The sequence below is a fragment of the Peromyscus maniculatus genome, chromosome 3, assembly GCF_049852395.1.
Source record: "Peromyscus maniculatus bairdii isolate BWxNUB_F1_BW_parent chromosome 3, HU_Pman_BW_mat_3.1, whole genome shotgun sequence".
Classification (NCBI taxonomy): Eukaryota; Metazoa; Chordata; class Mammalia; order Rodentia; family Cricetidae; genus Peromyscus; species Peromyscus maniculatus.
In genome coordinates this window covers 66,637,167-66,663,807 of record NC_134854.1, presented here as the reverse complement: position 1 = coordinate 66,663,807, position 26,641 = coordinate 66,637,167, and the positions used below count along the sequence as shown (strand labels likewise).

At 42.7% G+C, this 26,641-nt stretch overlaps 1 protein-coding gene across 1 annotated transcript in view; it reads left to right on the top strand.

Moving 5' to 3' along the window:
• The window catches only part of Rheb (Ras homolog, mTORC1 binding), a 47,230-nt gene that overhangs the window by 4,489 nt on the left and 16,100 nt on the right, over window positions 1-26,641 (top strand). The window contains exon 2 of the mRNA XM_042273221.2: window positions 23,051-23,122. Within this exon, the coding sequence (XP_042129155.1) occupies window positions 23,051-23,122 (72 nt within the window). The remainder of the gene's footprint in view (window positions 1-23,050; window positions 23,123-26,641) is intronic.

Sequence of the window (26,641 nt, the reverse complement as noted above, 5' to 3'; positions counted from 1 at the left end):
ACCCACTCTTTGCTTGGCTTTTAGCCACCTTAGCAGGCTTCAAGAGTATATATGATTTATAAACAATTCTTCCATCTATGGTGGTGAAATTGTGTTTCCACTTTTCTTGCCTTGGTGTTCAGAATTGAGTCCAGGGCCTTGCTTGAGGTCCAGTTGAACTGTTGACTTTTGCACTTTTTCTTTCGGTGTACTATCCAGGGACCTCACAGTAGACAGTCTGAACATTTATACTCAGCTCCTGCATTTAGGTTTATAGGACCCGCTAGAGGTTGATATGTGTGGTGTGAGCAAAGGGTACAACTTGTCTCAGCCTGTTAGAAGGCTGTTGGTTCCTCATTGAATTCCTCAGTGGAAAATGAATGTGCATGGATTTCAGGGCTTGTCTTGAGATCTTCCTTCTGCCGCTCTGTTTGTCCTCACATCAGCCCGCAGTCTCCCTCACGTTACTGTGGTGTCATAGTCAATAGTGACATAGGAATCTGAGGTTTTTAGTTTTTTCAAGATTGTTTTGCCTGTTTTTAGCCACTTGTGTGTAGGACTAATCTGTCAATTTCTGCTCATAAATCAGCTAGATTTTGGTAGGGTACTTTTCAGATTTGAAAGAATTTTTTTTTTTTTTTTAAGATTTGTGTATGAGTGTTTTACATGCGTGCATACAGGTGTTTTTAAGACAAGAAGAGGGCAGTCCTTTGGGTCTAGAGTTTTCAGATGATTATGAGCTACTGTGTGGGTGCTTGGAAATGAACTTGGGGTCCTCTGCAAGAGCACCCAGTGCTCTCAACCACTGAGCATCTATCCAGGCCCTGTGAAAGAATCTTTTAGACATTGTTTTGCTTTTGTTTTTTTAACTGGGTTTTCATCTGCTCCTGATTTCATTCAGTATGAGGTGAAAAATCAGCCTTTAGCAGATGAATAGTTGAAAAGGGGTGATTTTTTTTAATAGCTCTTTGAGATGGTAGTGTATCTTTGGTATGTACTAAACCTCTGTAAGTAGTAGCCAACAGTGTCTTTTACTATTATATTTCTTTGAGATCGTGCACATGGGATACATTGGAGGTTAGAGGATAACTTATGGAAGTTGGTTTTCTCTTTCTGCTGTGTGGATCCTGAGATAAGTTTGACAGAAAGCATCTTCATACCTTAAGCCATCTCACTGGCTTCTGTCAGTGGTTAGTCTTAGGTTGGTACTGTGTGCAGTCTGCAGTCTTGATTGTTGAGTTTGCCCTGTTCCCTTTGCATTAAACCACATTGTTCTGCTTTATATTCTTAAGTAGCTCTTATACCCTACTGTGCTGTGGAACTTGGATCATTGGTCCACTGTTACACAGGTCTTCCTTGTGTTGCCATAGTTAATATGCAGATACTTTAAAAATTACATTTGCTAATACTTTCACTAACCGAAGAGAAATCTTAAATATTAAAGTGCTGTTAAAAGCTTTTCCAGGGTCTGGAGAGATGACTCAGTGCTTAAGAACACTGACCCGGGGCTGGGCGGTGGTGGTGCATGCCTTTAATCCCAGCACTTGGGAGGCAGAGCCAGGAGGATCTCTGAGTTCAAGGCCAGCCTGGTCTACAGAGCAAGTTCCAGTATAGGCACCAAAACTACACAGAGAAACCCTATCTCAAAAAAACCAAAGTGGGGAGAAAAAAAGAAAAAAACACTGACCGGGACTCCGGCTCCCACGTGCAGCTCACAACAGGCTATAACCCTAGTCCCAAGGGGATTCAGTGCCTTCCTATGGCCTCCTTGGACAGTATACACATGTAATATACAAGTATTCATGCAGGCAAAACACCCATATACATAGACAATTTTTTTAACACTTTTCCAGGCTGGGACTGATGGTACAGGCCCATAATCCCAGCTACTTGAGAATCTATGGGAGGAGGATCAAAGTTTAAGGCTGGCCCTCGTAACTCTGTAATAAAAACTGGCCAGGAACATTGGTAGAGCATCTGCCTTGCATATTCTAGACCCTATGTTAATTCTCAGTACTACTAAAAGGGGGTTGGGAAGTCTTTTCAGAATTCTGGTTTCTTCCTTAACAGTTGGAATTTTGACATTGCACTCCCAGTTTTTACTTGCCTTGGTGAACTCCTTTTCCCACCCTTTTGGGTGGGAGGGCAGTAGGGAAATAGGGTCTCAGTGCAGGCTAGCCTGCAACTTTGAGTCAACTTTTCTGCCTCCTCCTCCAAGTACCAAAATTACATGAATTACTGGTATGTCCAGCTAAGATCTTGTTTCCTTAATGTCTTAAAAAAAAAAAAAAAAAAAAAAAAAACTGCTGAATTTGAACTAATGATTGTTGTTCCGAGTAAAAAAGATGTGATAAAGTGGCTGGTGCAGACGTCTCTCAGTTACCCCATACTTGTCGTGGAGACAGTCGTATTTCTCTGTGTGTAGCAGAAGTGCTTATTCGGATACTGTTTCATTATGCAGAGTTATTATTATTATTATTATTATTATTATTATTATTACTGTGTGTGGCAATGCAACTGCTGTGGCTCATGTGTCAGAGTCAAAAGGACAACTTTCAAGAGTCTCTTAGCTCCTTCCACTTTCTCATGAGTCTTCAGCAACACCTTTACCTGTTGAGCCATCTTCTTGGTCCTCTTGGAGAATACTAAAAAGATGCACAAGGGGCAAGACTCGGGAAACTTAGTCACTCTGACTGTGTTCTCAAAGGACATTGGTGAGTGAAAGTGGCCCCTTTTCCCTTTGTGAGAATGTGGCGATAGAGAATTAAGTGAGTCACCACCTGGCTTGTACCTTTTGTCTTGGTGTCTGCTGAGGGATACCCACACAGGCATCACCACTGCGTTTGCATCTTTTGTACAAATGTGAAAATAATGCAGTGGCTGACTTGGTGATGTTTCTACCTTACGAGTCCTGGAGATGGTTCCAGAAGTCCAGAGACCACACTTTTGATGGCTTGGGACTGTAATATGCTAGGATCTTGCTATTCTCCCTTGTATAAGGTTAAATCAAAAGTGGGTGCATTGTACGTACAATTGGCAAGGATATGTGTAAGAGCCGCCTAGGAGAGGTTCCCTAGTATTTATTCTAAGAGCCAAGAAGGATTTAGTGAGGCAAGAAAGATCTTGGCATGATTAAGAACGGAAGGAAGCTGGGGGTGGTAAGGCATAATGAAGTGAGAGTAAGAAATGAAGTTGGGAAGGCGAGCGAGCGCAAGCTGCAGGGCCTCAGAGGAACTTTGGAAAGTCATTCATGCTGAGCAGTAAGCTGTGAGTTGCAAAAGGAAATCTCTGTATACACCTTCCTTGGCCTCTTGTGATACATTTTTGGATGTATTGTTTTCTTTGTACTTGGTAACAGTGAAGTTTCCAATGATTAAATAAAATTGCTAGTGGCAGCATACAGTTGGTATACTTTAAAGCATGGTTTTTATAAATACAAGCCTCACTGAAAGTTGAGGGAGCTATGTAAATAAAAATAGCAGCTGTATCACAGAATGAAAACCAGCTGCCTCTACCTGTTGTGGTCGAGGAAGTCATTACTGTACAATGTTTTTCTTAATTGAAGGTCCAAAATAATGAACTGTTGACTTCTAATATTGTCCATAAGTGGATTGTTAACCTAGTTCACTAAATGAAAACCAAATTTGGTCGTGATTGTGAGAATGAGAAGCATTATGGAGTATCATGTTAACTCTTGACATTTGCTAAAGTGCTCGAAGGATTTCTTTTTCTTTTTTCTTTTTTTTTTTTTTTTGGTTTTTCAAGACAGAGTTTCTCTGTGTAGCTTTGTGCCTTTCCTGGAACTCCCTTTTTGGAGACTAGGCTGGCCTCACAGAGATCCGCCTGCCTCTGCCTCCCGAGTGCTGGGATTAAAGGCGTGCGCCACCACCGCCTGGCTCCTTTTTGGTTTTTTTGAGACAGGCTTTCTCTGTGTAGTTTTGGTGCCTGTACTGGATCTTGCTCTGTAGACCAGGCTGGCCTTGAACTCATAGAGATCCGCCTGCCTCTGAGTGCTGGGATTAAAGGCATGTGCCACCATTGCCTGGCTAGCAGGAGTGTGTGTGTGTGTGTGTGTGTGTGTGTGTGTGTGTGTGTACGTACCTGCAGTCACTATGGTGTGCTTGTAGAGGTCAAAGGAAAACCTAAGGAAGTCAGTTTCTTTCCTTCCATCCTGTGGGTCGCAGTGATGGAACTAGGGTCAATTGGCTTGGCACAGGCACCTTTACCTGCTGAGCCCTGTCTTGTTATGTTAGCTCCTATTTGTCTGGTTTTTTTAAACTTTGTTCACTTACATTTTATGTGTGAGTGCTATGCATGTATACCAATAATCTAGGGACCAATGTTGTCAAGATTCTATTTCTTTCCATGCTTTTCCTTGATTTCTGGGACTCCTTCCTTGCATCATCCTAAAATCTAATCTTTCCATTTTGATATTAATAATGTCCAGGTTTTCCACAGTGAAATACAAGTCTTGCCAATAACAATCTCTGAAGTCTCCAGAAGCAAGATGGGGCCCCACAACAACAACGACTCTGCCCGGTCCATAATGATGCCATTGAACCTAAAAATACCACTCAATGATCAGCTTTGGACTGCAAACTCTTCAGGACAGTTCCGAGATGAGATGGTCCATCACACTACACTTCTAGCCAGAACCTCGGATAACCTTACCCATTTCTCTGAGACTGGCTAGTCTTATTGAGACATAACTATTTAGCTTTCTTACAGGACCCCAAAAGATACTGTCGCCCCCTAAACAGCAAGAAGCAATTTTAAGAAAACAATGCTCCCTCTCCCGAAGGTTTCATTTTTCTCAGGGTTATGGATAAGTTGTTATAGGCTTGGGGGTGGAGCAATAAAATTTAGATCAGGATTCTCTTTAAGAAAAGAAAAAAAGGAGAATAGTAGGTATAGGATATTAAGGTAGATTGTTGTATCTACTAGTAAACTAATTTAGCAAATTATCAGCCTTAGATAATTTGCACTGATATGGATTCTTGTATATTGATACAAATATAAACTTTTTTATTCCTATTTAAGATAATTTGTATATTGATACAAATTCAAAACTATAATTGTCATATTGTACACATGTTCCTACTCCTATTTGAAATACTTTGTATATTGATACAAATGTAAAATTATATTCATCATACTGTATGTATGTTTTACCTCTGTTTAGGATATTTTGTATATTGATACATATTAAGGATATTGTTATCATATTGCACTATACATTTCTACCTCTTTTTAAGATATATTGTGTATTGTCACAATTTTGAGGCCATTGTCCTTATACTGTACATCTGTTTACAGACTGTTTATCTTGATATGTGAAGCCTTAGTCCTTAGGTTATTTAGGTAGATAAGAATTACAGATTGGGGCTGGAGAGATGACTCAGGGGTTAATAGCACTGACTGCTTTTCCAGAGGACCCAGGTTCAATTTCTAGCACCCACATGGTATCTCACAACTGTCTGTAACTCCACTTCCAGGAGATCCAACACCCTCCTACAGACATACATGCAGGAAAAATACCAATGCACATAAAATAAAAATAATTCATTAATAAAACTTAAAAAAAAAAAGAATTACAGATTAATAGTCACCCATGATTGTCATATCTATAGTTACGTTAGTTAGGTTTTCCGGATTTACAGAAACATAGGTCAGATGGATAGGTAAGTAACACTTCATAGACCTGGAGAATATGGCATTTAAATGTTTTAATAACTTAGAATTCTGTTGACAGGAGACAGGATTGCTCCTGGCAGCACCAATCTACTCCTGAGAGAATGTTGGGTTTCTAAGACACTCCGTTTGGAAGTTTGTCTTCTTGGCACAAATGGCCTGCTGGGCAAAGAACTGCCCCAACCTTGACTGCTGATATCAGATTTTCTATTATAGATGGTTGTGAGCCACCATGTGGTTGCTGGGACCTTTGGAAGAACAGCCACTGCTCTTAACCCCTGAGCCATCTCTCCAGCACCCTGACTTTTTTCAAGATCTAAATCACATATGAAACCTACTGTAAAGAGATTAAACTATAGGTGCTCTTTGTTGGTCATAGTTTTTATAAGTGACTGAATTAAGATATACCCAGCAGTGTGTGGGAGCCCGTTCTCGGGTTCCTCATGGCTTTACCCAGCAGGTCCGCATAGAGGATGATTAGGACCCGGGCCTGATTGCAAGTGTCTGAGATGGTCTGCACTTGGCTGTGCTGGGGGAGGAGGTCTTTTTTGCTCCACCTCCTTGGCGTCTCTATAAATACCCTGGGGCAGAGACAGTCAGGGCCCGTTGGAAAAGGTTCCAGGCCCCCTCCAGGCTATCCTTTATTTTCTATCTGTTTATCTCCGCAGTAAATCTTTCTTTCTAATATTTCCTGCTGCTCACACTCAAGAAAACCCTGGGGAGCAGTGGGGTTGGTGGGTAAACGCCCCACAGCAGTGCCAGGTGTGGTGGTGCATGCCTTTAATCCTGCACTCTGGAGATAGAGGCAGGTGGATTTTGTGAGTTTCCTTATGTGTGATTTAGAGAACTGCTCTGGTCCTTACGATCCTGGATGGGAATAGGAATGCCTAGTGCTGCTATTTGCATGGTGGGCAAAGATTCAAATCAAATCATCATTAAGAATGCACCAGAGAGAGAAGGCCAACAAAATTCAATCTGCCAGCATAGTCTAAAATTTACATTACAGGAAAACTTCTCTAGAAAAAAAAAAAAATCACCCAAGCATATAGGTTAAGAAACAGATTTTCCGGGAATCTTAATAGGATGTGTTTTCTCTGAGAGCCAATTCAGCCAAACTGATCCATGGGTAGAATTTTTTCCTCTGTCTTCAGTGTCAGTTGAACATTGCCAACTCGACCGTAGAGGCTTTTTGGGAGCTGTCCCTGAAATTGTGGACATGTTTCTGGGGGAAGAGTCCAGGCTTTGTCAACTATCCATCAGGACTTAATTCACTCAAGGGCTGGACACACTGCACTGTTGGTTGCAGGGGCAGTCTGTGGGTTTAAAGTGCCATGTGTTTACTCAAACAAATGTTGGTTAAATGTTTGTGTTCTCTATCCATGTACCAAGCATGTAACTAGTATGCAATCGCTAGGCGAGGGAAATCCTTGAGAGAAACAGTCAGAGCCTAGGGGTGGAGGAGTGTCTCTCAAGAAAGTACAGTGTGGCCGGGCGGTGGTGGCGCACGCCTTTAATCCCAGCACTCGGGAGGCAGAGCCAGGTGGATCTCTGTGAGTTCGAGGCCAGCCTGGGCTACCAAGTGAGTTCCAGGACAGGCGCAAAGCTACACAGAGAAACCCTGTCTTGAAAAACCAAAAAAAAAAAAAAAAAAAAAAAAAAAAGAAAGTACAGTGTGGTTCCACTAGTGGACAAGGGCGTAGATGAGCAAACTGTGAGTGGGAAGGAAGGTAGAGCTGAGTTATCTGCTAGCAGTCAGCTTTATAGACCCTGTTAAGTTAGACTTTCCCTAGAAACAGTGGGAAGTCAATGAAAGATTTTTTTTTTTTCTTCTCCGAGACAGGGTTTCTCTGTGTAGCTTTGCGCCTTTCCTAGAGCTCACTTGGTAGCCCAGGCTGGCCTTGAACGCACAGAGATCCGCCTGCCTCTGCCTCCCAAGTGCTGGGATTAAAGGCGTGCGCCACCACCGCCCGGCTTCAATGAAAGATTTTTAAGCAACAGATATAATAATGATCTCTACTAGGCATTGTCTGACTTTCTGCAGCAGGCCAGGTAGTGAATTATTTCAAGCTTTGCAGGCTAGATGCCTCTTCTTGCAACTATTCTCCTTTGCCCTTATAATGTAAAAGCAGAGGAAGGCAGTACATTGACAGATGACTGTAGTTGTGTCCCAATGAATTGTATCATGGGTTTGAAATTGGAATTTTATCTGATTTTCTGATACAAAATAACTAGTCGTTGTCATGTCCCATCCTCATCTGTCTGTCCCTGTTCCCTCCCACAGCCATTGAAAGATAGAAAAACATGCATGCTTGCTTTTAGCTCATAGGCTGTACAAATAGTAAACAGATCTGAGTTACCTTGCCAACCCCCTTTTTTGAAAACCTTTTTTTTTTTTTTTTTTTTTTTTGGAGGAGGGGCTCTTTGCCCTGCCTACTCACATCTCAGCTTGCCCACCAGTTTTGGACCAAATCTAAGAAATTTTTTCTTCCTCGTTGCCAGATTTTTTTTTTTTTTTTTTTTTTTTTTTTTTTTTTTTTTTTTTTGTAGTTTGTCTTCCACCTTGGCTTTATTTGTAAATAAAGATGAATATTCTATTTCAGGGGTCTTGAGGGAATCAGTTCCCTGGCCTCCCTCAGCACCACTTTCCCCCTTTTAATGTAATAACTCTGACAGTTTCTAAAATTCCTCATTTATGTAATTCAGTCATGTGAGACACACTTAAATATATTCTTGTTTTAATTTTTGAGCCAGCTTTTCTTACTCTGCCTTGTATTTATCACAAATAATAACCATACCTTAACTCCCACCTCCTTTTTCTTATTAACCCTCTGCCAGCATCTATTTTTAAAGTTTGGGAATGGGTGTGAAAAAGAACAAGATGATGTCAACCCAGCTTAACTCAGGAACAAGTGAGATGATTCATGTGAAAGTGTTTTGCAAACTCTAATAAAACAATGTCTCACATGAGTTTTCTGTTAAACAGTTGGGGTTAAGGATGTAGTTCAGTTGCTAGAGTACTCGCCTAAGCAGTATGATGCCCTGGGCTCCAGCCCCCAGTATCATACAGAATCTGCTATGATGGTGAATGACTATATCCCAGAATTTGGAAGTTAGAGGCAGAACAATTAAACATTCAAGGTCACTTTCAACTACATAGCAAGTTTGAGGTGAGACTTACATGAAACCCTGTCTTTGTTTGTTTTATTTTTTGAGACAGGGGTTCTCTGTGTAGCCCTGGCTGTCCTGGAGCTTGCTCTGTAGACCAGGCTGGCATCGAACCCAAAGAGATCCACCTGCCTTGTCCTTCTAAGTGCTGGGATTAAAGGTGTGAACCACCACCACCACCACCGCTGGGCCTGAGAGCCGTCTTTGGGAAAAAAGGGGGAAAGGCAGTATTTATTCAGGCTGAGCACACACTTGTAACCCCAGCACCTGGGAAGCAGTATGCCCATGAGTGTAAGGACAGCCAGGGCTGCGTAGCAAAAAATCAGGAAAAAGTTTACACTGTTAGTGTCTCTGCCCTCATGAGATCCTGTGCTGGCGATGGTGCTCATGTTAGGAGTCATAGTGGTCACTTTCCCAAAGTACCCATTAGTTCCTGTGTAGCTCCTTTAAAAGGAGGATGCTGACATAGGTATATATTTTTAAAATGTATCCTTGGTGACTCTTGGTGTATATGTATACCTTCAACTCAAGGTGACAAGACCAGCCAGATGGCTCAGTAGGTAAAAGTACTTGCCACAAGTCTGGTAACCTGAGTTCAATCTCCAGAACCCACATAAAGAAGGATAATACTGAGAAATTTTGCTGGCTTAGTAGAGTGGTAGTTTTAAGTTTTCCTCCAAGATTCATGACTTCACTAACCAGTACCAGGCTTGGTTTCCCTCCTGTTGAACAGGTCTTAAGTCCACTTACAGAGCTGTTGGCTACTGCCAATAATATGTGCCACTACTGCACTCTTAGGGTCATGGTGCCATGCTGGTGATAGTTGTGGTTCAAGGCCTTGTAGCTGGATAGGATTGTTGGTTACTTCCCTTCCTGGAAGCTTGCAAGGTGCCTTCTGATACCATGAAAGATAGTCCTCAGGGAGGAGGCTTTCAGGTTAGATGCAGCTTGGGGCCTCTGGGCCCAGTATCTGAAGTACATGGTGTCTTTAGCAATAAGGACTGACCTTCCAGCTCCAGGGGGCAACTCTGACTAACAACTTTAAAAGAGGGCTTTGAAGTGCCTGGTGTTGGGGTTTTGTTAGCTGTGAATCTTTGGAGTAGCATTGTCAGCACAGGTGGGGAATTTTCATTTAAACTATGTATGTATATTTCTATACTGACTCACATGTACTATAGGCATTTTTAGGGTAGATAGTTAATAGTATGATTCCTTATGACTTCTTAGGACTTTTTGAGCCATCCTTATTTTACCCACCTCCCTCCTTCGGCATTGATCTCCCTCCACCTCCCATTTAGAGTCATGTGCTTCCCCTCCCCCATTTTTGCCATTTCCCCCTTCGGATCACTTGTGCCTTCCCTGTTGCTCCTGACCCCCACCCCCACCCCTACCATGGTCCCTTTTTACTTTGCTGGTTTCTACAGTTACTCCACATACAGTGTTTTGAATGTACTTCCCTGCCGGTCCGTAGCTTATATTTTCATTCCCTTAATGAGAGTCTTAGAGCAGTTTCTCTGTCTGTGCATGTGTGTATCTCTATGTGAGTGGTTCAGGTGTGCAGGTGGGGACCAGAAGTTGATGTGGAGTGTCTTCCTTGATTGCCCTCGATCTCATATTTTGCAGCAGGGGCTCTAGCTGAACTGGGAGCCCACCTATTTCTATTTCCACAGTGCTGAAGTTGCAGCTGTGATCCACCACACCCACTTTCTTATGTGGATGCTGAGTGTTGAGGTCCGTAATCCTGCAGAGTACACATTTTACCAATTGAGCCACCTCCCAGGTCCCACAATTCTTAATTTTGATAAATTCAAATGGATTTTTTTTTTTTAATAATCTTTTCTGGGCTGGTGGTGGTGCACGCCTTTAATCCCAGCATTCAGGAGACAGAGGCAAGCGGATCTCTGAGTTTGAGGCCAGCCTGGTCTACAGAGAGAGTTCAGGACAGCCAGGGCTGTTATACAGAGAAACCTTGTCTACAAAAACAAAAACAACAGAAAAAAAGTTGTTTTATAGTTTTCATTTTATAATTAAGTTTATGATCTGTTATTGATCATGTGCTTTTAAGTTGGGTACCAACTAGGTCTAGCTCGGGTTTCTCTGTCTCTTACTATTTCTATGTGTGTGTCAATGTGAAAGTCGAGTTGTTTGAGCACCATGTGTTTAAAATACTGTACTTTGTCCTTTGACTTGCCTTTGTGCTTCTGCCAAAAACCAGTTGATCACACTTGTGTATGGATCTTTTCCTGAACTCTGCTCCTTTAATGCCTGTCTTATGCCGATACTGCTCTTGGCTTGATAGCTGTTCCTGGACTACAGCCCTCCACCCCCCAAATTGTATTGATCATGATTTGAGGAAAGCTTAGCTGATTCAGGTAATACTGTACTAGAATGGAATGGCCATGTATTGGATATGCAGTAGTTACTATGCTTTATACATGACATTGCCATATTTTTGAGGATTTTGAGGCCTGTAGAACTTAACTTTCATCTCATAGGACTCATACCATAATCTTGAGTTCAAATCCTAAACCTTCTCCCACTATTCTGTTTCCTCTAATTAAATGTTTCTGGAATCAGGATGTTTTACAAACCTTATTCATCAGTGTTTTTCATCCGCTTCCTCTCCCATCTTGCTATCATTAACTGGTATTGTATCGTGCAGTGAATGGACTCCTAGAAATAGAGAATGATGATTGTCATAGAGGGTTGCTTTTTGGTTGGCTCTGTGGAAATTGCCAAAATTGTTCCATTTTTACTTGAAACTCAGGTTGATATCTTTTTAATATTAAATTCTAGGGAAAGAACTTGTTTTAGAAGATGCCTGTCTGCACACAAACCCCAGAGGCCAGTCCCAGCTGTCATGCCTTAGGCACCATTCACCTTGTCGTTTGTTTGAGACAGGTTCTTTCACTCTCATAGAGCTGGCCAAATAGACTAGCCAGCGGTCCCTGGCCATCAGCCTGTCTTTGCCTCTCCAGTATTGGGACTACATCATGCCACCACACTTGCTTTTTACATGGGCTCTGGGGGCAAAACTTGGGTCCTCATGCTTGTAGGGCACATGCTTTACTGAATGAGCTGTCGTCTCCCCAGCCCGGAGACACATTTATTTATTTATCATGATTTTTGTAAAGATAAATTTATTTTTATGTGTGTGAGTATTTTGCCTGCATGTATGTCTATGTACCACGTGGGTGCTGAGAATAGAACCCGGGTCCTCTGGAAGAACAGTCAGTGTTCTTGACTGCTGAGCAGTCTCTCCAGCCCCTAAATCATTATGAAAGACTTTGTTTTGGGTGTTTGTTTTGTTTGTTGTTGTTGTACCCCACCCCACCCCAGGGTCTCTCTGTGTAGCCATGACCGTCCTAGAACTCGCTCTGTAGACCAGGCTGTTCGTGAACTCAGAGGTCCACCTGCCTCTGCCTCCCACGGGTGCTGGGACCAACAATGTGCACCACCACCTCCTGCCAGGTGTTTTGGGGGTTCTTTTGCTTTTTGGTTTTTTCCTTAATTCATATTTACTTGCATTTTATCTCTGAGTTTGCTTTCTGCCCCTATAAAATGTTTGTGTTTTAGGACAGGTTCTCTCTGAAACCCTTGCTGTCCGAGAACTTGCTTGGCCTGGCCTTGAACTCACAGAAATCTGTCTACCCCTGCATAAAAGTGTGTGCCACTATGCCTAGCTTTTTTTTTTTTTTTTAAATTCATGAATTTTAAAAAATAGAAGCAATACTTTGGTAATTGTTTTGGAAACTCAAAGTTTTGGGGGTTTTGTTTGTTTGTTTTGTTTGCTTTAGTTTTTTAGTTTTGTTTTGGCAGTTGATTTTGATGGCTGTTTTATTGGTTATTTTTATTACTGCTGTGACCAAATACCTGACAAAAAGCAACTTAAGGAAGGAAAGGTTTGTTCTGGCTCACAGTTTAAGGACATAGTCTTCTGTGGGAGGGAGGGAGGGAGGGAGGGAGGGAGGGAGAGAATGAGAGAATGTGAGACAGCTGGTCATGTTCTCTGTAGTCAAGAAGCAGAGAGATGAGTAGTGGTGCTAGTGTGGCTTTGCCTTTTCTCTTTTCCTCACCCAGGACCACAGCCCATGAGATGGGGCTGCACACATGCAGGGTGGGTATTCCATTCCGTTAAATCTCTTAAGCACCCTCATGGACATACCAGAGCTGTCTTCTAGGTTACTTAAATACTGTCAAATTGACCACTCACCGTTTTGCCTTATTAATGGAGTCTTCATTTGTCTAGAAATGTAGATTGAGGTTCCTAAGGTTTGCATTTTTTCCCTTGCTTCCTCCAGATTACCCCATCTTACTTACTTTATCATCAGCCTTTGTCTCTCCCTACCTTATATCCATAGTGGAGAACTTGGTTCCTGTTGGGGGTCTGCGGCTTGTCCTATTCCATGTGCCACTCCCACCTCAAGCACTCAAAAAACCCTTTGGGTTTCTGACTGGCCTCTTCCTATCAAGCCAGCTACTAGCAGACAGTGCCAGTTCCTATTTCTTCTACAAAGACTTTCCAGGTTTATAGAAGGATGAAATGTTCCCAAACTTGGAACTATAAAAATAGAGCTAGTAGAAGTGGAAGAAAGGTAGATGGCTTGTGAACTAGCCTTGGCTACAGAAGCATTTCTGACTCTAACTGCTGAAACTAGGTGTGACGGTTGACGGGAATACAGTAACTGAGGGGAGAGCAAACAGAATTGTAGTTTTGTAGGAACGTTAGGCCTGGGGCTGGAGAGATGGCTCAGAGGTTAAGAGCACTGGCTGCTCTTCCAGAGGTCCTGAGTTCAATTCCCAGCACCCACGTGGTAGCTCACAACCGTCTATAATGAGATCTGGTACCTTCTTCTGGTGTGCAGGCATACATGCAGGCAGAACACTGTATACATGTTAAATAAATAAATCTTAAAAATGTCCAGAAGTTCTAGCTGGTTTTGTGTGTAGTTTCCAGTTGTATTCTTTTTTTAAATATTTTTCTTAAATTTTATGTGCATTGGTGTTTTGCCCACATGTATGTCTGTGTGAGAGTATCAGATCCCCAGGAACTGGAGTTACAGACTGTTGTGAGCTGCCATGTGGGTTCTGGGAACTGAACCCGGGTCCTCTAGAAGAGCAGCCAGTGCTCTTAACCGCTGAGCCATCTATCTGTCCAGCCCCCAGCTGCATCCCATTGATACAGTTCTATTCTGTCAGTCTGATCTACAGGTTTTGTTTTGCTGGTTGATTTCTTTTTTGAAGTTAGGAAGCTAATTCTCCTCAATTGCCTATGTAGTTTTTATTTCTATCTAATCTTTTCTTCAGGGCTTTCAACCAGAACCTGTATACCCTTCATCAAGTATTATGGTCTGTTTTCTGCAGGACGCACATTTCCATGAGTGCATTAAACTTGGTGGAGTGGAGTGGAGTTTTAAGTGGCTAGGCTCTTTTCTGGTGACTGCACTATTCTAGTCTTCGTGGTCAATGCAGTACCCAGCTGCTGCACTGCCCTAGCAAGGTGCTCCTTTGCCCTGGAAGTAGATGGGACCATAAATAGGTGTACTCCCTGAGAATCGAAAATATTTCAGAGATAGACTTGGAACAAGCTACATGGGGTAGAGTGAACCAGGAGAGAATCTCTTTAGAACTGTTTCAGGAAGAGAAAGTTTGGAGGTGACAGAGAGGAACTAGATAGATAGAGAATAAGGGCATAGAACAGTCCGTTAGAAGGACAGTGTGCCAGCCTCTTCCTTTGTGTTGGTGGGGGTGGTGTCAGATGGCCAGGTGTGCTTTCCAGTAGACAGGCTGCATGAGCATGCTTAATGTTCATCTTGGTACCTGGAGGATAGCAGTGATCAAGAGATTGAATGCCCTTGGTGTCTCAGGGGTCATGGCACATTATAGTCATGGCTGTGTCTACAAGGTTTAAATGCTTATATTTTGAGCTGCTGTTAGGAATTAGAGCATTGGGGGAACCCCTGGAATTCTAGATTGAAATAATAGTTCAACTTGTTGCACAGTGGCAGGACAGGCAGGGAGACGCTTGCTGATGATACTCCTGTAGTAGAGCTTCCTGATGAGGAGGTTCTGGTGGGCTTGATAACCAAGTACCGTGTGCAGAAGGAAAGGGAGCTGCAGAGGTGGCCAGAGAAGACCTAGCTCGCAAACCCTAAGGCCCAAAGATACTGATTAGGTTCACAATAGCAATCGACTAGATTAGGATCCCAGGTTTCTCAGAAGGCTCAGAAAAAGGAAATTAGCAGCCTCTGAGAAAAGAGTAGAAGGAAATGATTTATCTTGGGGCTAAAGGAAGTGAAACCTGTAGAGGTTAGAAATTGAGGGTCATGGTTACAGTAGTGTGTTTCTGAGTCAGAGCGCTAACCATTACACCATGGAACTCACTCTATAGAAGTATATTCCTACCTGTTCAACTGCAACTTAAAGTCACAAACTTTACATTGCCACCCGGTTATAAGTGTATCCAAAACCGAAACAAAAGTTTCCAACACCTTTATTTGCATTCCAGGCCAGCAGTTCCTATTTCTTAAGAAAACAATGTGGGTCATGGCTCAGTAAGTCAATCTCATGACCCAGTGGTTCAGTGCCCCTGCTTTGAAAACATTCCTTCAGAATTGGTCTGGATGAGGCGATGGCTGCTAGGAGAGAGTATGCTGGCAGAGTGCCCAAGACTGATTGACTGGTCCTCAGCAGGTGCTGAGGCATGGGGACAGTAGTTTGGGTCATGGTGACCAGCACTTGCTTCCTGGCATGTCCAGGAGACAAACAGGTAACCAGAGTGCTGTAGAGGTGAGATTACAGATGATCCCGTTGGACTTTTGCTACAGCTGTTATGTTTTTAGGATATCACTGCCCCTGCATGTTAAGAATTGGGGGTAGAGTGAGGTCAGTCAGTGTCCAGAGTTTGTCCTTACTGTGTTTAAATCCCTAGGTTCAGTCCCTAGCACTTCAAAGAAGAAGGGGTCACTGTGCTCTGGAATGATTGTGTTCCAGATGTAGTACAGTAGTTGTGATGGATACCCCTACAACTTGATCACCTAGTTAGTAGAACAAAAAGACAAACCTGCCCTACCCATCATAGCCCAGTGAACCAGTAACATGTAAACTGTTAGTAAAGAATGCTAGGATGAGAATGGAAGTATTTGAGTAATTCTATGTTTTTTTTAGGAGAAGAAACATAAAAACAAGTTCAAAATTAATCTGAAAACACTTAAGTGGTTATATAAATGATGTACATTTTATGATAACCACAAAACATGACATTTAATGACAACCTTGAACATAAACCTTTAGAGAAAATTGAGTGGAATACTTGCAATGCTATTTTATTAAGGCAAAACAAATGAACAAACCAATGTGATGCCCTGATCTTGCCTAATGAAAGTTAAGAAATTTCAAAAATAAATAACAGTGTTCCGTGGTTTTTAAAATTAAGACAGTTATTCTATTGGGAAGAAGAATGTATGTAAGCCTGCTGTGGACGGGGCTGGCTCTTCTCAGGCCTCTACAACAGGTGCTGTTGGTTACTGAATGGTTTGGCCCCTGCCGTGAAGATGTGCACCTGTCCACACATGCACTCCTTTTCTGTTACTTCAGGTCACCCTTGGGTGGTTTTCTCTAACATTTCTCAAAAAAACTTGATGAATTGAGTTTCTTCTTCTCAAGTTGTACAAATTTAAAGCATGACCGTCTCTACAGACTCACCTTTGGCAAGTAGCTAGTGTTTTTAGAATCTGCATTTACTAGAGACAAAAGCCAAAGTAAATCCTGGGCATTGTGAGGGGGAATCATAAAAGGTGGTCATGGTGAAGAGTATAATTGTTTTTAGTGACTGCTAACATACAGCCCCCAACACTTGACTTTTTATGACCACTAAACTGCTGTTTCAGTGTCCTTGGAAAGCAGGGAACGGTACGGTAGTGGGGTTGAGAGTGCTTGAACACAGTGCTATGATTTATTGACAGGGATGACTGTTCTGTGTTGACAAGTAAAGATTTCAGTGACAGTTGTCTAGTGTTCCACTTTCTTTTTTATTTATTTATTTATTTATTTTTCCTTTTATTTTATTTTACAATACCATTCAGTTCTACATATCAGTCATGGGTTCCCCTGTTCTCCCCCCTCCCTTCCCTTACCCCCAGCCCACCACCCATTCCCACCTCCTCCAGAGCAGGGTCTCCCCCGAGGACTGAGATCAACCTGGAAGACTCAGTCCAGGCAGGTCCAGTCCCCTCCTCCCAGATTGAGCCAAGCGTCCCTGCATAAGCTCCAGGTTTCAAACAGCCAACTCATGCAATGAGCACAGGACTCGGTCCCACTGCCTAGTTGCCTCCCAGACAGATCAAGCCAATCAACTGTCTCACCTATTCAGAGGGCCTGATCCAGCTGGGGGCCCCTCAGCCTTTGGTTCATAGTTCATGTGTTTCCATTCGTTTGGCTATTTTTTTTTTCAATAATTGAGTAAAACCGAAATTTATTATAAGCCACAGTCATCCTAGGGACCTCCATGCTATATATATATAGCCTTCATGGTTCTATGGGTTGTGGTCTGATTGTTCTTTATTTTATAGTGTTCCACTTTCTAATGAAGACAGTAGACAGCTAAGGTGTAGCCTTCCTGTCTAGGTGTCAGTAATTAGTCATCTCCCTCTTAGGAGGAAAGTCCAAGGGAGGAGAGACCCAAGGGAGAGCCAGCTGCTCCACTTCCGCTAATGAATAATACCTTTCCTCCAGGGGCCAGTCGGAAGGAGAAATTTAATTAGCACCCCAAAGAGTGAGAGTTTAAATTCTGTTACTCAGTTGACTACTTAGGAGGACAGTAATTGACTGTTCTTTGTTGGGATTTTGGCTAGACTACCTCATTTGCTATTACCAGAATGACTGTATTGTATCAAGTTAACTCAGGTTAGGATACAAATGGGGACTTCTGAATGTGCAACAAGAATTGTATTTTTTAAATTGAGTGTCTCTTCACACTGGTCAAGATGCAGAGAAATGAGTTCTTAGAGTGTTCAGCCATAAATGGGATATCTGTATCACACTGTCCCACAAGGCTCAAGGAACATCTGAAGGAGAGGGCAGAAAGATTTAAGAGCCAGAAGTCAGAGAAGACTGGTATAAAACTGTCTCTAGACAGATAGGACCTCTGCACTCATGAACTCAGCAACTGCGGTTGCCCAAACAAGACCAGGACAAGATCAAGCCAGTCAGCATTCTATCATGAAACACACAAACCCCCACACCTAGCCCAGGAGCTCTAGGGGAGGGAGAGTCAGACTTTTTTTTTTTTTTTTTAATTAAATGAATGTTGTCCTAAGTAGGTTGACTGTGCTACTGTGAATAGCCTCATACCCATGCATATATAGGCAGCACTAATTGGACTCATGTTTTTGTTTCTTTCTTTTTTCTTTTTTTTTTGGTGGGGGGGGCGGGTGGTGTTTTTAATGGAGTTTTTTGGGTTTGTTTTTTTCTTTTTAGTTTTTCAAGACAGGGTTTCTCTGTGTTGCTTTGTGCCTTTCCTGGAACTCACAGAGATCCACCTGCCTCTGCCTCCCGAGTGCTGGGATCAAAAGTGTGCGCCACCACTGCCCAGCTTGAACATGGAGTTTTAGTGTTTGTGTTCTTTTTGTTTTTTTTTTTGTTTGTTTGTTTTTCTCGAGACAGGGTTTCTCTGTGTAGCTTTGTATCCTGTTCTGAATCTCGCTTTGTAGACCAGGCTGGACTTGAACTCACAAAGATTCACCTGGCATGAGCCACCACTGCCCCCCCCCCTTTTTTTTAAAGGATGTGAGAGGAGAATGAAGAGAACCTAGGAGGAGTTAGAAGGTGGGAGGAGGTGAATAGGATTGGAATATATTGTGTACATGTAGAAACCCTCGACGAATAAATTTAAGATGTATGTAACTTTATATAGAATAAGATTTATTTCTTTAATCTATACAGTGTTGTGCCTGCACACCAGAAGAGGGCACCAGATCTCATTACAGATGGTTGTGAGCCACCACGTAGTTGCTGGGAATTTAACTCAGGACCTCTGGAAGAGCAGCCAGTGCTCTTAACTGCTGAGCCATCTCCAGCCGTGTGTGTGTGTGTGTGTGTGTACACACACATACATATATATTTTTTCTCTTATCTATCTTTCTGTCTCCTCTCCTTCTCTCGGCCTCTAGAATGCTGATTACAGGTGTGCATAACCACAACTGACTTTCTTCCACTATTTTTAATCTAGACTTATATCTAAAATTGCAACAACAAAACTTTTAAATCTCCTTTTGTTTTTAATTTGTAATTCCTTTTTTTGTTTGTTTGTTTTGTTTTTTTTTTGAAACAGGTTTTTCTGTGTATGCCTGGCTGTCCTGGTACTCTCTCTGTAGATCAGACTGGCCTCAGACTCAGATCCGCCTGCCTCTGCCTCGAAAAAAGGCTGGGATTAAAGCCATGCGCTACAGCTGCCTGGCTAATTTGTAGTTCTTGACCATTTAACTTTAAAGAGAAAGCAGTATCCTCTGCTTCTCTCCTTCTTTCCGTTTGTTGTGAAGCACATAGACTGCCCTCGTCCTGTCTTCTGAAAGGCCCGAGAGCACCCTTGAGAGGCTCCCGAGAAAGGGTCTGGAGCAGGAGGAGTGGCTCAGCGGGTAGAGACACTCTCCTGCCAAGCGTGACAAGCTGGTTCCATTCCTGGGACCCACACGGTGGAAGGAGAGAACCAGCTGCCCCAGGTCATCCTCTGACCTCCACACAAGCCCTGCCGTGTGCATTCCTGCACTTGAATACATGTGTGCACGCACACACAAATCAATGTAAATTTAATTTTTTACACAACCTTTCCCTCTTCATTCTTTCTAATTCAACTTCTCTGACTCTTAAGTAGTTATGTTAGATGTAGATGTACGTGAGAAAGAATTTATTATTCCCCCTTGGGGGGAAGGCTGGAGCAATGGCTTTGTGCTTGAAAGCACTAATTGCTCTTCCAGAGGAAGAAATTGATTGCCAGTGCCCACATGGCAGCTCAGCAACCATCTGTAACTCCAGTTCCAGAGGACCCAACTTCCTCTTCTGACCTGCAGTCAGAGATAGGCGCGCAGACAAAACATTCCTACATAAAAGAATGAAATTAATTTTTAAATAACTTTTTTATTGATTCTTTGTGGGTTTTACATCATGCATCTTGATCCTACTCTTCTCCCCATCCCTTTGCATTTCCACTCTGCCCTTGAATCCTCCCCCCAAAGACAAAACAAAATGAAATTTAAAAGAAAAGAAAAATCTCATCGTGGAAGCTGCAGTGTGACCCAGTGAGTCACACAGTATCCCTTTGGTCCATACGTCTTTACTTGCAAGTGTGTTCATTGCGATGAGTCAGTGGTCTGGTTCGAGGCCTCTGGTCTCTGCTACACTGTCGACACTGGGCCCTCCCTGGGGCTCCTCTTGGATATCCTGTCCTTGTCCTGTGTCATGGAGATCCTGCAGCTTTGACACTGCAGGATTGGCCCTTTCACCTACTCCAGCAGGTCATAGATGGGGTGGATGTTGGGGTGGGTCAACTCATAGCTCTGGTTCTCGGCCTGGAAATTAATTTTTTGGAAAAGAAATTTTTTCTAATTTCTCAGTTTTGCTTACATAAGGTTTTTTTCCCCCTTGCTATCTTTGTTACTTAAAATAGTAGCTAAATTTTTCCTTAGATTCTTGTTTATTGATAGCATGTCTAACTTGGTCTTATTTAGACACAGTCCACTTACCTTTGTAGTTCCTGAACTACTGTTGTATCATGAACAGGCCCATGATTAGTAACAATAAATGCTAATGAAATTGTAAACTGTCTGAATGGAAGAGATGAGGACTGAGCTTTGATTCATTCATTTAGAAATGAATGTCTGCTGTCTATCAGGCCAGCCTCAGTACTGACTGATTCAGTCATTGTTCCAGTGGTGAGAAGAGATGACAAATAGCCACAGGACTGTTAGGGAACAGGTGCCACCTTAGGTAGGGTGGTTTGAGGGATGACTTCCCTGCAGAACTGACATTTATGCTCACAACAGACTGACAAGAATGAGTCATACACGCAGAAGTCTGAGAGTGGTGATGGCTAGAAGAAAAAGGTCAAGGCAGCAGGAGTTTGGCAGAAACAAAACAGTGCTGACTGGACCTGAGAAGTGGACTTGGTTGGCAGGTCTGGTTCTGTGGGCCATGGTGGAGTTGGGAGGTGATGCTGATGGCCTTAAGGACTGAGCTGCTGGTGAGGAGTCAATGAGTGCCAGTGGGTGCTATTTCTTACGATTCATTTCCATTTTATGGCTCCTTCCATGTGAAGTCATTCCTCAGCCTGGGAACTGTGCCACTCTGAGTTAGATTCGGGGGAGCACAAACTCCACCCTGTCTGCAGTATAGGGCAGAGTTGAGATACCTCCTGAAGCTGGAGTTAAACCTAGCAAGCCTATAGAGCATGTGCAGGATGTTCTGGAACATAAAAGAGAGTTTGGCAGTGACATGAACAAGCCCACAGTTGATTGTTGTCTCCACCAGTTATGGTCCCTGTTCTAAAGTGTTCCAGGAGGCATGAAGGAAGCACAGAGAGGAGGAGGAAGAAGGTCGGGTCCTCGGTCTTGATGCGTTAGCATACAGGCTCTGTACTGGTGATCTTGGGAAATTCAAAATAGTATTTAGTTGGGTATCCCTAGACCTGCTTCAACCATTGGTACAGGAATCTATGATGAGTATTTTAAATACAATGCTCCTCCCCTCCCCACCCCACCCCAGAATACTCTTTAAAAGCTGATAACACTCTGGGCAGTGGTGGCATGCACTTTCAATCCCTGTACTCGGGAGGCAGAGCCAGGTAGATCTCTGTGAGTTCGAGGCCAGCCTTATCTACAGAGTGGAGTTCCAGGACAGGCACCAAAACTACACAGAGAAACCCTGTCTCGAAACACCAAAAACAAAAACAAAAACAAAAAAAAACCAAAAAAACTAAAACAAAAAAGGATATGAAAATAGAAGGGGACAGAGAGGAAGGACCAGCAAGAGGTGGGGAGAGGACGAGAGTGGTGGGAGGTATGGGTGTAATCAAGTACATCATGTACAGAGTACCGTGAGTGTTGTGACTCTGTACAGTTTTTGTACATGGTTTTTCAGTTAGTGTGCACGAGTAAAAATGTAATTGGAGGCTCTGGGGAGACCGCTCAGGGGAGACCGCTCAGTTGGTGAAGTACTCTCCTTGCAGTTCAGTCCATAGCACCCACACTTTTGGGTTTGGGTTTGGTTTTTGTTTTGTTTTGGTTTTTTCTTTCAAGGCAGCTATGATGGCAAGCACTCGTGATCCCGGGCATAGAGAAGACTGGTAGAGCCTTGGAGACCAGTCCAGCCAGTAAGAAGACCTAGTCTATAGAAAGAGAAAAGATGGCAGTCCTGAGGACAACATCCAAGGCTGTCCTTGGGCTTCTCCAGGCCATGTTCATGTACACATACACAAAAGCCAAACTTGTTAATTACTGAAATGCAAGACAAATTTACAGGAATTTCCCTTTCCCCTGCCCCCTTCCTGTTTTGTTTGTTCATTTAGTTCTTTATTTAGATTCACATTTTTAGATGTGTGAGTGTTACATGTATGTATATATGAATGTATGTATGTGCACCATTTGTATGCCTGGTGCCCACCTATAGAGGTCAGAAGATGGCGTCCAGTCCCCAGGATTGGACCTCCAGATAGCTATAAGCCACTAAATGGGTGCTGGGACTCAGAACTGGGTCTTCTGGAAAAGTAGCCAGTGCTCTTTAATACTGAGCCATCTCTCCAACCCCTGTTCCTTTGTTTTAAAGAATTTCCCTTAACTATCCTATGTGCTTGTTTTAAGTAAAACTCGTGAATATCCAAAAAATGTTCACATTATTATAATTTAATTGATTAGTCTCATAAAGCAAGTTAATTAAATATATTTCACCTTTGAAATTGCTCTGATTGGTGTTAAATCTGATCCTTCAGTTTATTCATCTGTTAGAGTGGCTTTTTTAATTTTATTTTTTATTACATGTATGGGAAGGAAGAGGAGTTACAGGCAGTTGTGAGCTACTCAACATGTGTAGTGAGACTCAAACTCAGTTTCTGTTCACATGGCTCTTAATCACTGAGCCATCCCTCTAGTCCTAGAGTGGCTTTTTTGTGAAACAGTTACCTTTATCCCTGTATGCAATAATTCTAAACTGTTGTTCTCTTTTACAGGGAAGTCCTCATTGACAATTCAGTTTGTTGAAGGCCAGTTTGTTGACTCCTACGATCCAACCATAGAAAACAGTGAGTATTGTTTTCAGATACTTATGAACTGAGAAAACATTATACTATTTGTATAGTCTTAAAGGTTTGGGTTGCAGTGGGTAATGTGTTAAATTTATATTTCTTCAATGGGAAGTTAAAGGACTTCCAGAGACTTTACTCAGGGTACCCTGAATTCTTTTTTATTCAGTTCTTATGTCCTCTGACATGTAGAAAGTTATATCCCAGTCAGTAGGAATCTGGTCCTGTACTGGAACTTTCATACAGAGTCAGCTTCAAGAAAAAGGACTTGAGAGCAGTTTTATTTTTATCCCCACCCCCTCCATTCAGCAGGAGACTTTTGTATAGATGTCAAGTTTGAAAAGAATGAAAACAGTCCAAAGCCTTGTACCTTGAGGAGTACCCTGCTCTCTGAGTCCTGAAGATTTGAAAGAGGCTGCTGGGAAAGATGCTATTCTGGGATCACAGCAGGTGCTGCAGCATTGGAAAGTTGTCTCTAAGTCTGTTGCATTTCATATCACATGCAGGAAAGGGTACACACAGCCAGAACCAGCCACAGCCTTTACTTCGTTGGCTTTGAGATTCATAAAGATGCTCACTTGGAAGCTGGGTGGTGGTAGCATACTCCTTTAATCCCAGCACTCGGGAGGCAGAGACAGGTGGATCTCTGTGAGTTCGAGGCCAGCCTAGGATATAGAGTGAGATCTAGGACAGCCAGAACTGTTACACAGAGAAACCCTGGCGGGGGCGGGGATAAATGCTCGCTTGGGGTCTGTGCTGGTCATCAGTGCATCCAGAGAATCTGCTTTGTTGGAAGCTCAAGCTGTTCTTTTTCACTGTTAGAGCCCCTGGTAGACTCTGGAGCCAACTTGTCAAGCACTTGAGACCAGACTTGCCACCAGAAGTGTACAGATTTAAACGAGAGTATAGTGTTGGCATGTTAGGTGAAGCAGATTTAATGGCTAGGTTCATAAGATTTGGGGTGTTGGCCTTCACCTCCTGAGCTTGCAGTAGAAACACTGAGGCACCTTGACTCTCAGTAAGACTGAGAGTCTATAGGCCAGAAGGGCTTAATGTGGAAAGAGTATGAATTTAAAGTTCCAGCATCTGGAAATGTGGGAGTTTGGATGGGTTTTCGGGATGGTGGGTGTTAATTGGGGAGGAGAGAAAGAGAGTGTGTTTTGTGATGGGTTTCACAGTGTTTGTTGCCTGGGTTCCAAGTTAATCTCTACCTCCTAGCTAATTGCATACTACATGTGATCCTTGTGAGCAGTTAGGAATGCTGGCACATGGCTCTCACTCCCCGCGTGATTAGTTTAAGAGTATCACTGTCTCACTTGATTGTGCCTTTGTGTTTTTCCTGTTTGGGGGTTCAGCAGTAAAGACATCATCATAAAGATAAATTCAGTGTTTATTTAGTAAAGTCTGCGAGCAGGAGCAGAAATGTTTATCAAATCTAATACCCCTTGAGAGTTCATGGGACATATTTTGTCGTTGAGTTCTATTTACTATACCTTCATATTCTTAACAGAGTAAAAACCTTTATTCCATTCCTTCACTGTTTGGTGGTAAGAAAGCGTTGTTTGGTGACTTGAAAAAGCAGAAAGGTTCTAGGTCAGTCAGAGCTACATATTGAGACTTGGTCTGGGGCGGGGGGCGGGGGGAAGATCTGGAAATAATCTAGTAATTATTTTATACTTACCTTTATCATACAGACTAGGTTATTATTAGTAAATATTCAGCAGTGGCACATTCTGTGACATATCTCTAATAAAAGAAAAAGTTCTGGGACTTTGTCGTTTCCAATAGTTAGGGTAATAGAATAATTCAACAAAACTGTTTTCTTGTTTTAGAGAACAGACCAGAAGTACTACTTGTACAGATACAGTTTCTTATCTCTTCTGTAGTGTTAACCTAACAACCTGATGGGTACTAAAGCAAGTAAGAACAGGAGCGGTTTATAACCTGTGCCATCTCAGAGTCAGTTGGCACTTTTTTTTTTTTTTTTTTTTTTTTCCCCCCCGAGACAGGGTTTCTCTGTGTAGCTTTGCGCCTTTCCTGGATCTCACTCTGTAGCCCAGGCTGGCCTCGAACTCACAGAGATCCACCTGGCTCTGCCTCCCAAGTGCTGGGATTAAAGGCGTGCGCCACCACTGCCCAGCTAGTTGGCACTCTTATTTGTGGTTTGGGTTGGTTGGTTGGTTGGTTGGTTGGTTGGTTGGTTGGTTGGTTGGTTGGTTGGTTGAGACAGGATTTCTGTGTGTAACAGCACTAGCTGTCCTAGAACTTGTTTTGTAGACCAGGCTAGCCTGAAACCCACAGAGATCTGCCTGCCTCTGCCTCCCAAGTGCTGGGATTAAAGGCGTGCGCCTGGCTGTTGTTAAGAATTCCGATGAAGAGTCTCATAGCCAAGCATGGATTGCTGATAGATCTCTGTGGGTATGAATTAAGGATGGTTAACATGTCTTAGTAACACTGTCTTACTTTGCAAATGCCAAAAGTTTAGAAACGTTGCTTTTGTTACCATGAGACTTCACTAGTAAATAGCTATAGCCTACTTTCAGGCTTTACCTAGTGTGCTTGCTTATATCTTTGTGGGGAGAGGGTCGGGGGGTGTGAGACAGCCTAGCTGTGTAACAGCCTTGCTGGTCTGGAACGCTTGCTCCTCTTGCCTCTGCTTTCGGAGTTCTTGGACAGGTGGGTGCCACCACGCACAGCTTCCTTGTGTTCAGTTTTACTTGTTATTCACAACATCGCTAACATATTTTAGACTGACTGCCTTCATGGTTTTGATAAATCCTTTTATGATTTCATACATGTGTAAAATGTATTGGTCATTTTCATCTCCATTATCCTCTCCCCTCCCCCTTGATTTCTTTGCTTGGTTTGTTTTGATTTTTGCTTAATATAATTTCTGCCTGGTGCCATTTCCATAGACACAATACCAGGTTCTGTGGTAGTTGCACAGGTCTCTCTTCTTCACTGAGACATCAGTTCAGGGTCAGAGACTCTGAGCATCCAGGGCATGTGGGACAGGGCTGCTGGTACAGCAGTACCCCGGAGGTAGTGCACATAAATGAGCTTTTGTTTCAGTAATCTAGTCAAAACAGTTGTGTCATACCTTGTAACAACTACAGCTGTTTAGTTCTGAGTAAGTGTAGCTGTTTTTCTACTCACCAGCGTTTCTTGCATAATTTTCCTCAAGCCTGGAAACAGGACTTTTTAATTCTAGCTGAACGGTTTCTCACAGGTATATGTCACTGCCTCCTGGCTGACAGTGATTGAAAGCTCCTGCAATGCTAAGTGACCTCAAGTCAGAGGTCAGAGTAGAACTCTTACAGAATAAGTGAATTATTGTTGTTGTTTTGAGACAAAATCTTACTGAGTTGCCCTGGAATTTGTTGTGTAGACCAGGCTGATCTCTAATCTGCCTGCCTGCCTCCCTCCCAAACTCTGGGATTTTTAAACATATGTGGCACTACACCCAGCTTTCAGTGAATTTATATTGGATATTTTCCAAGTTTAATTATTCTTGTTCAC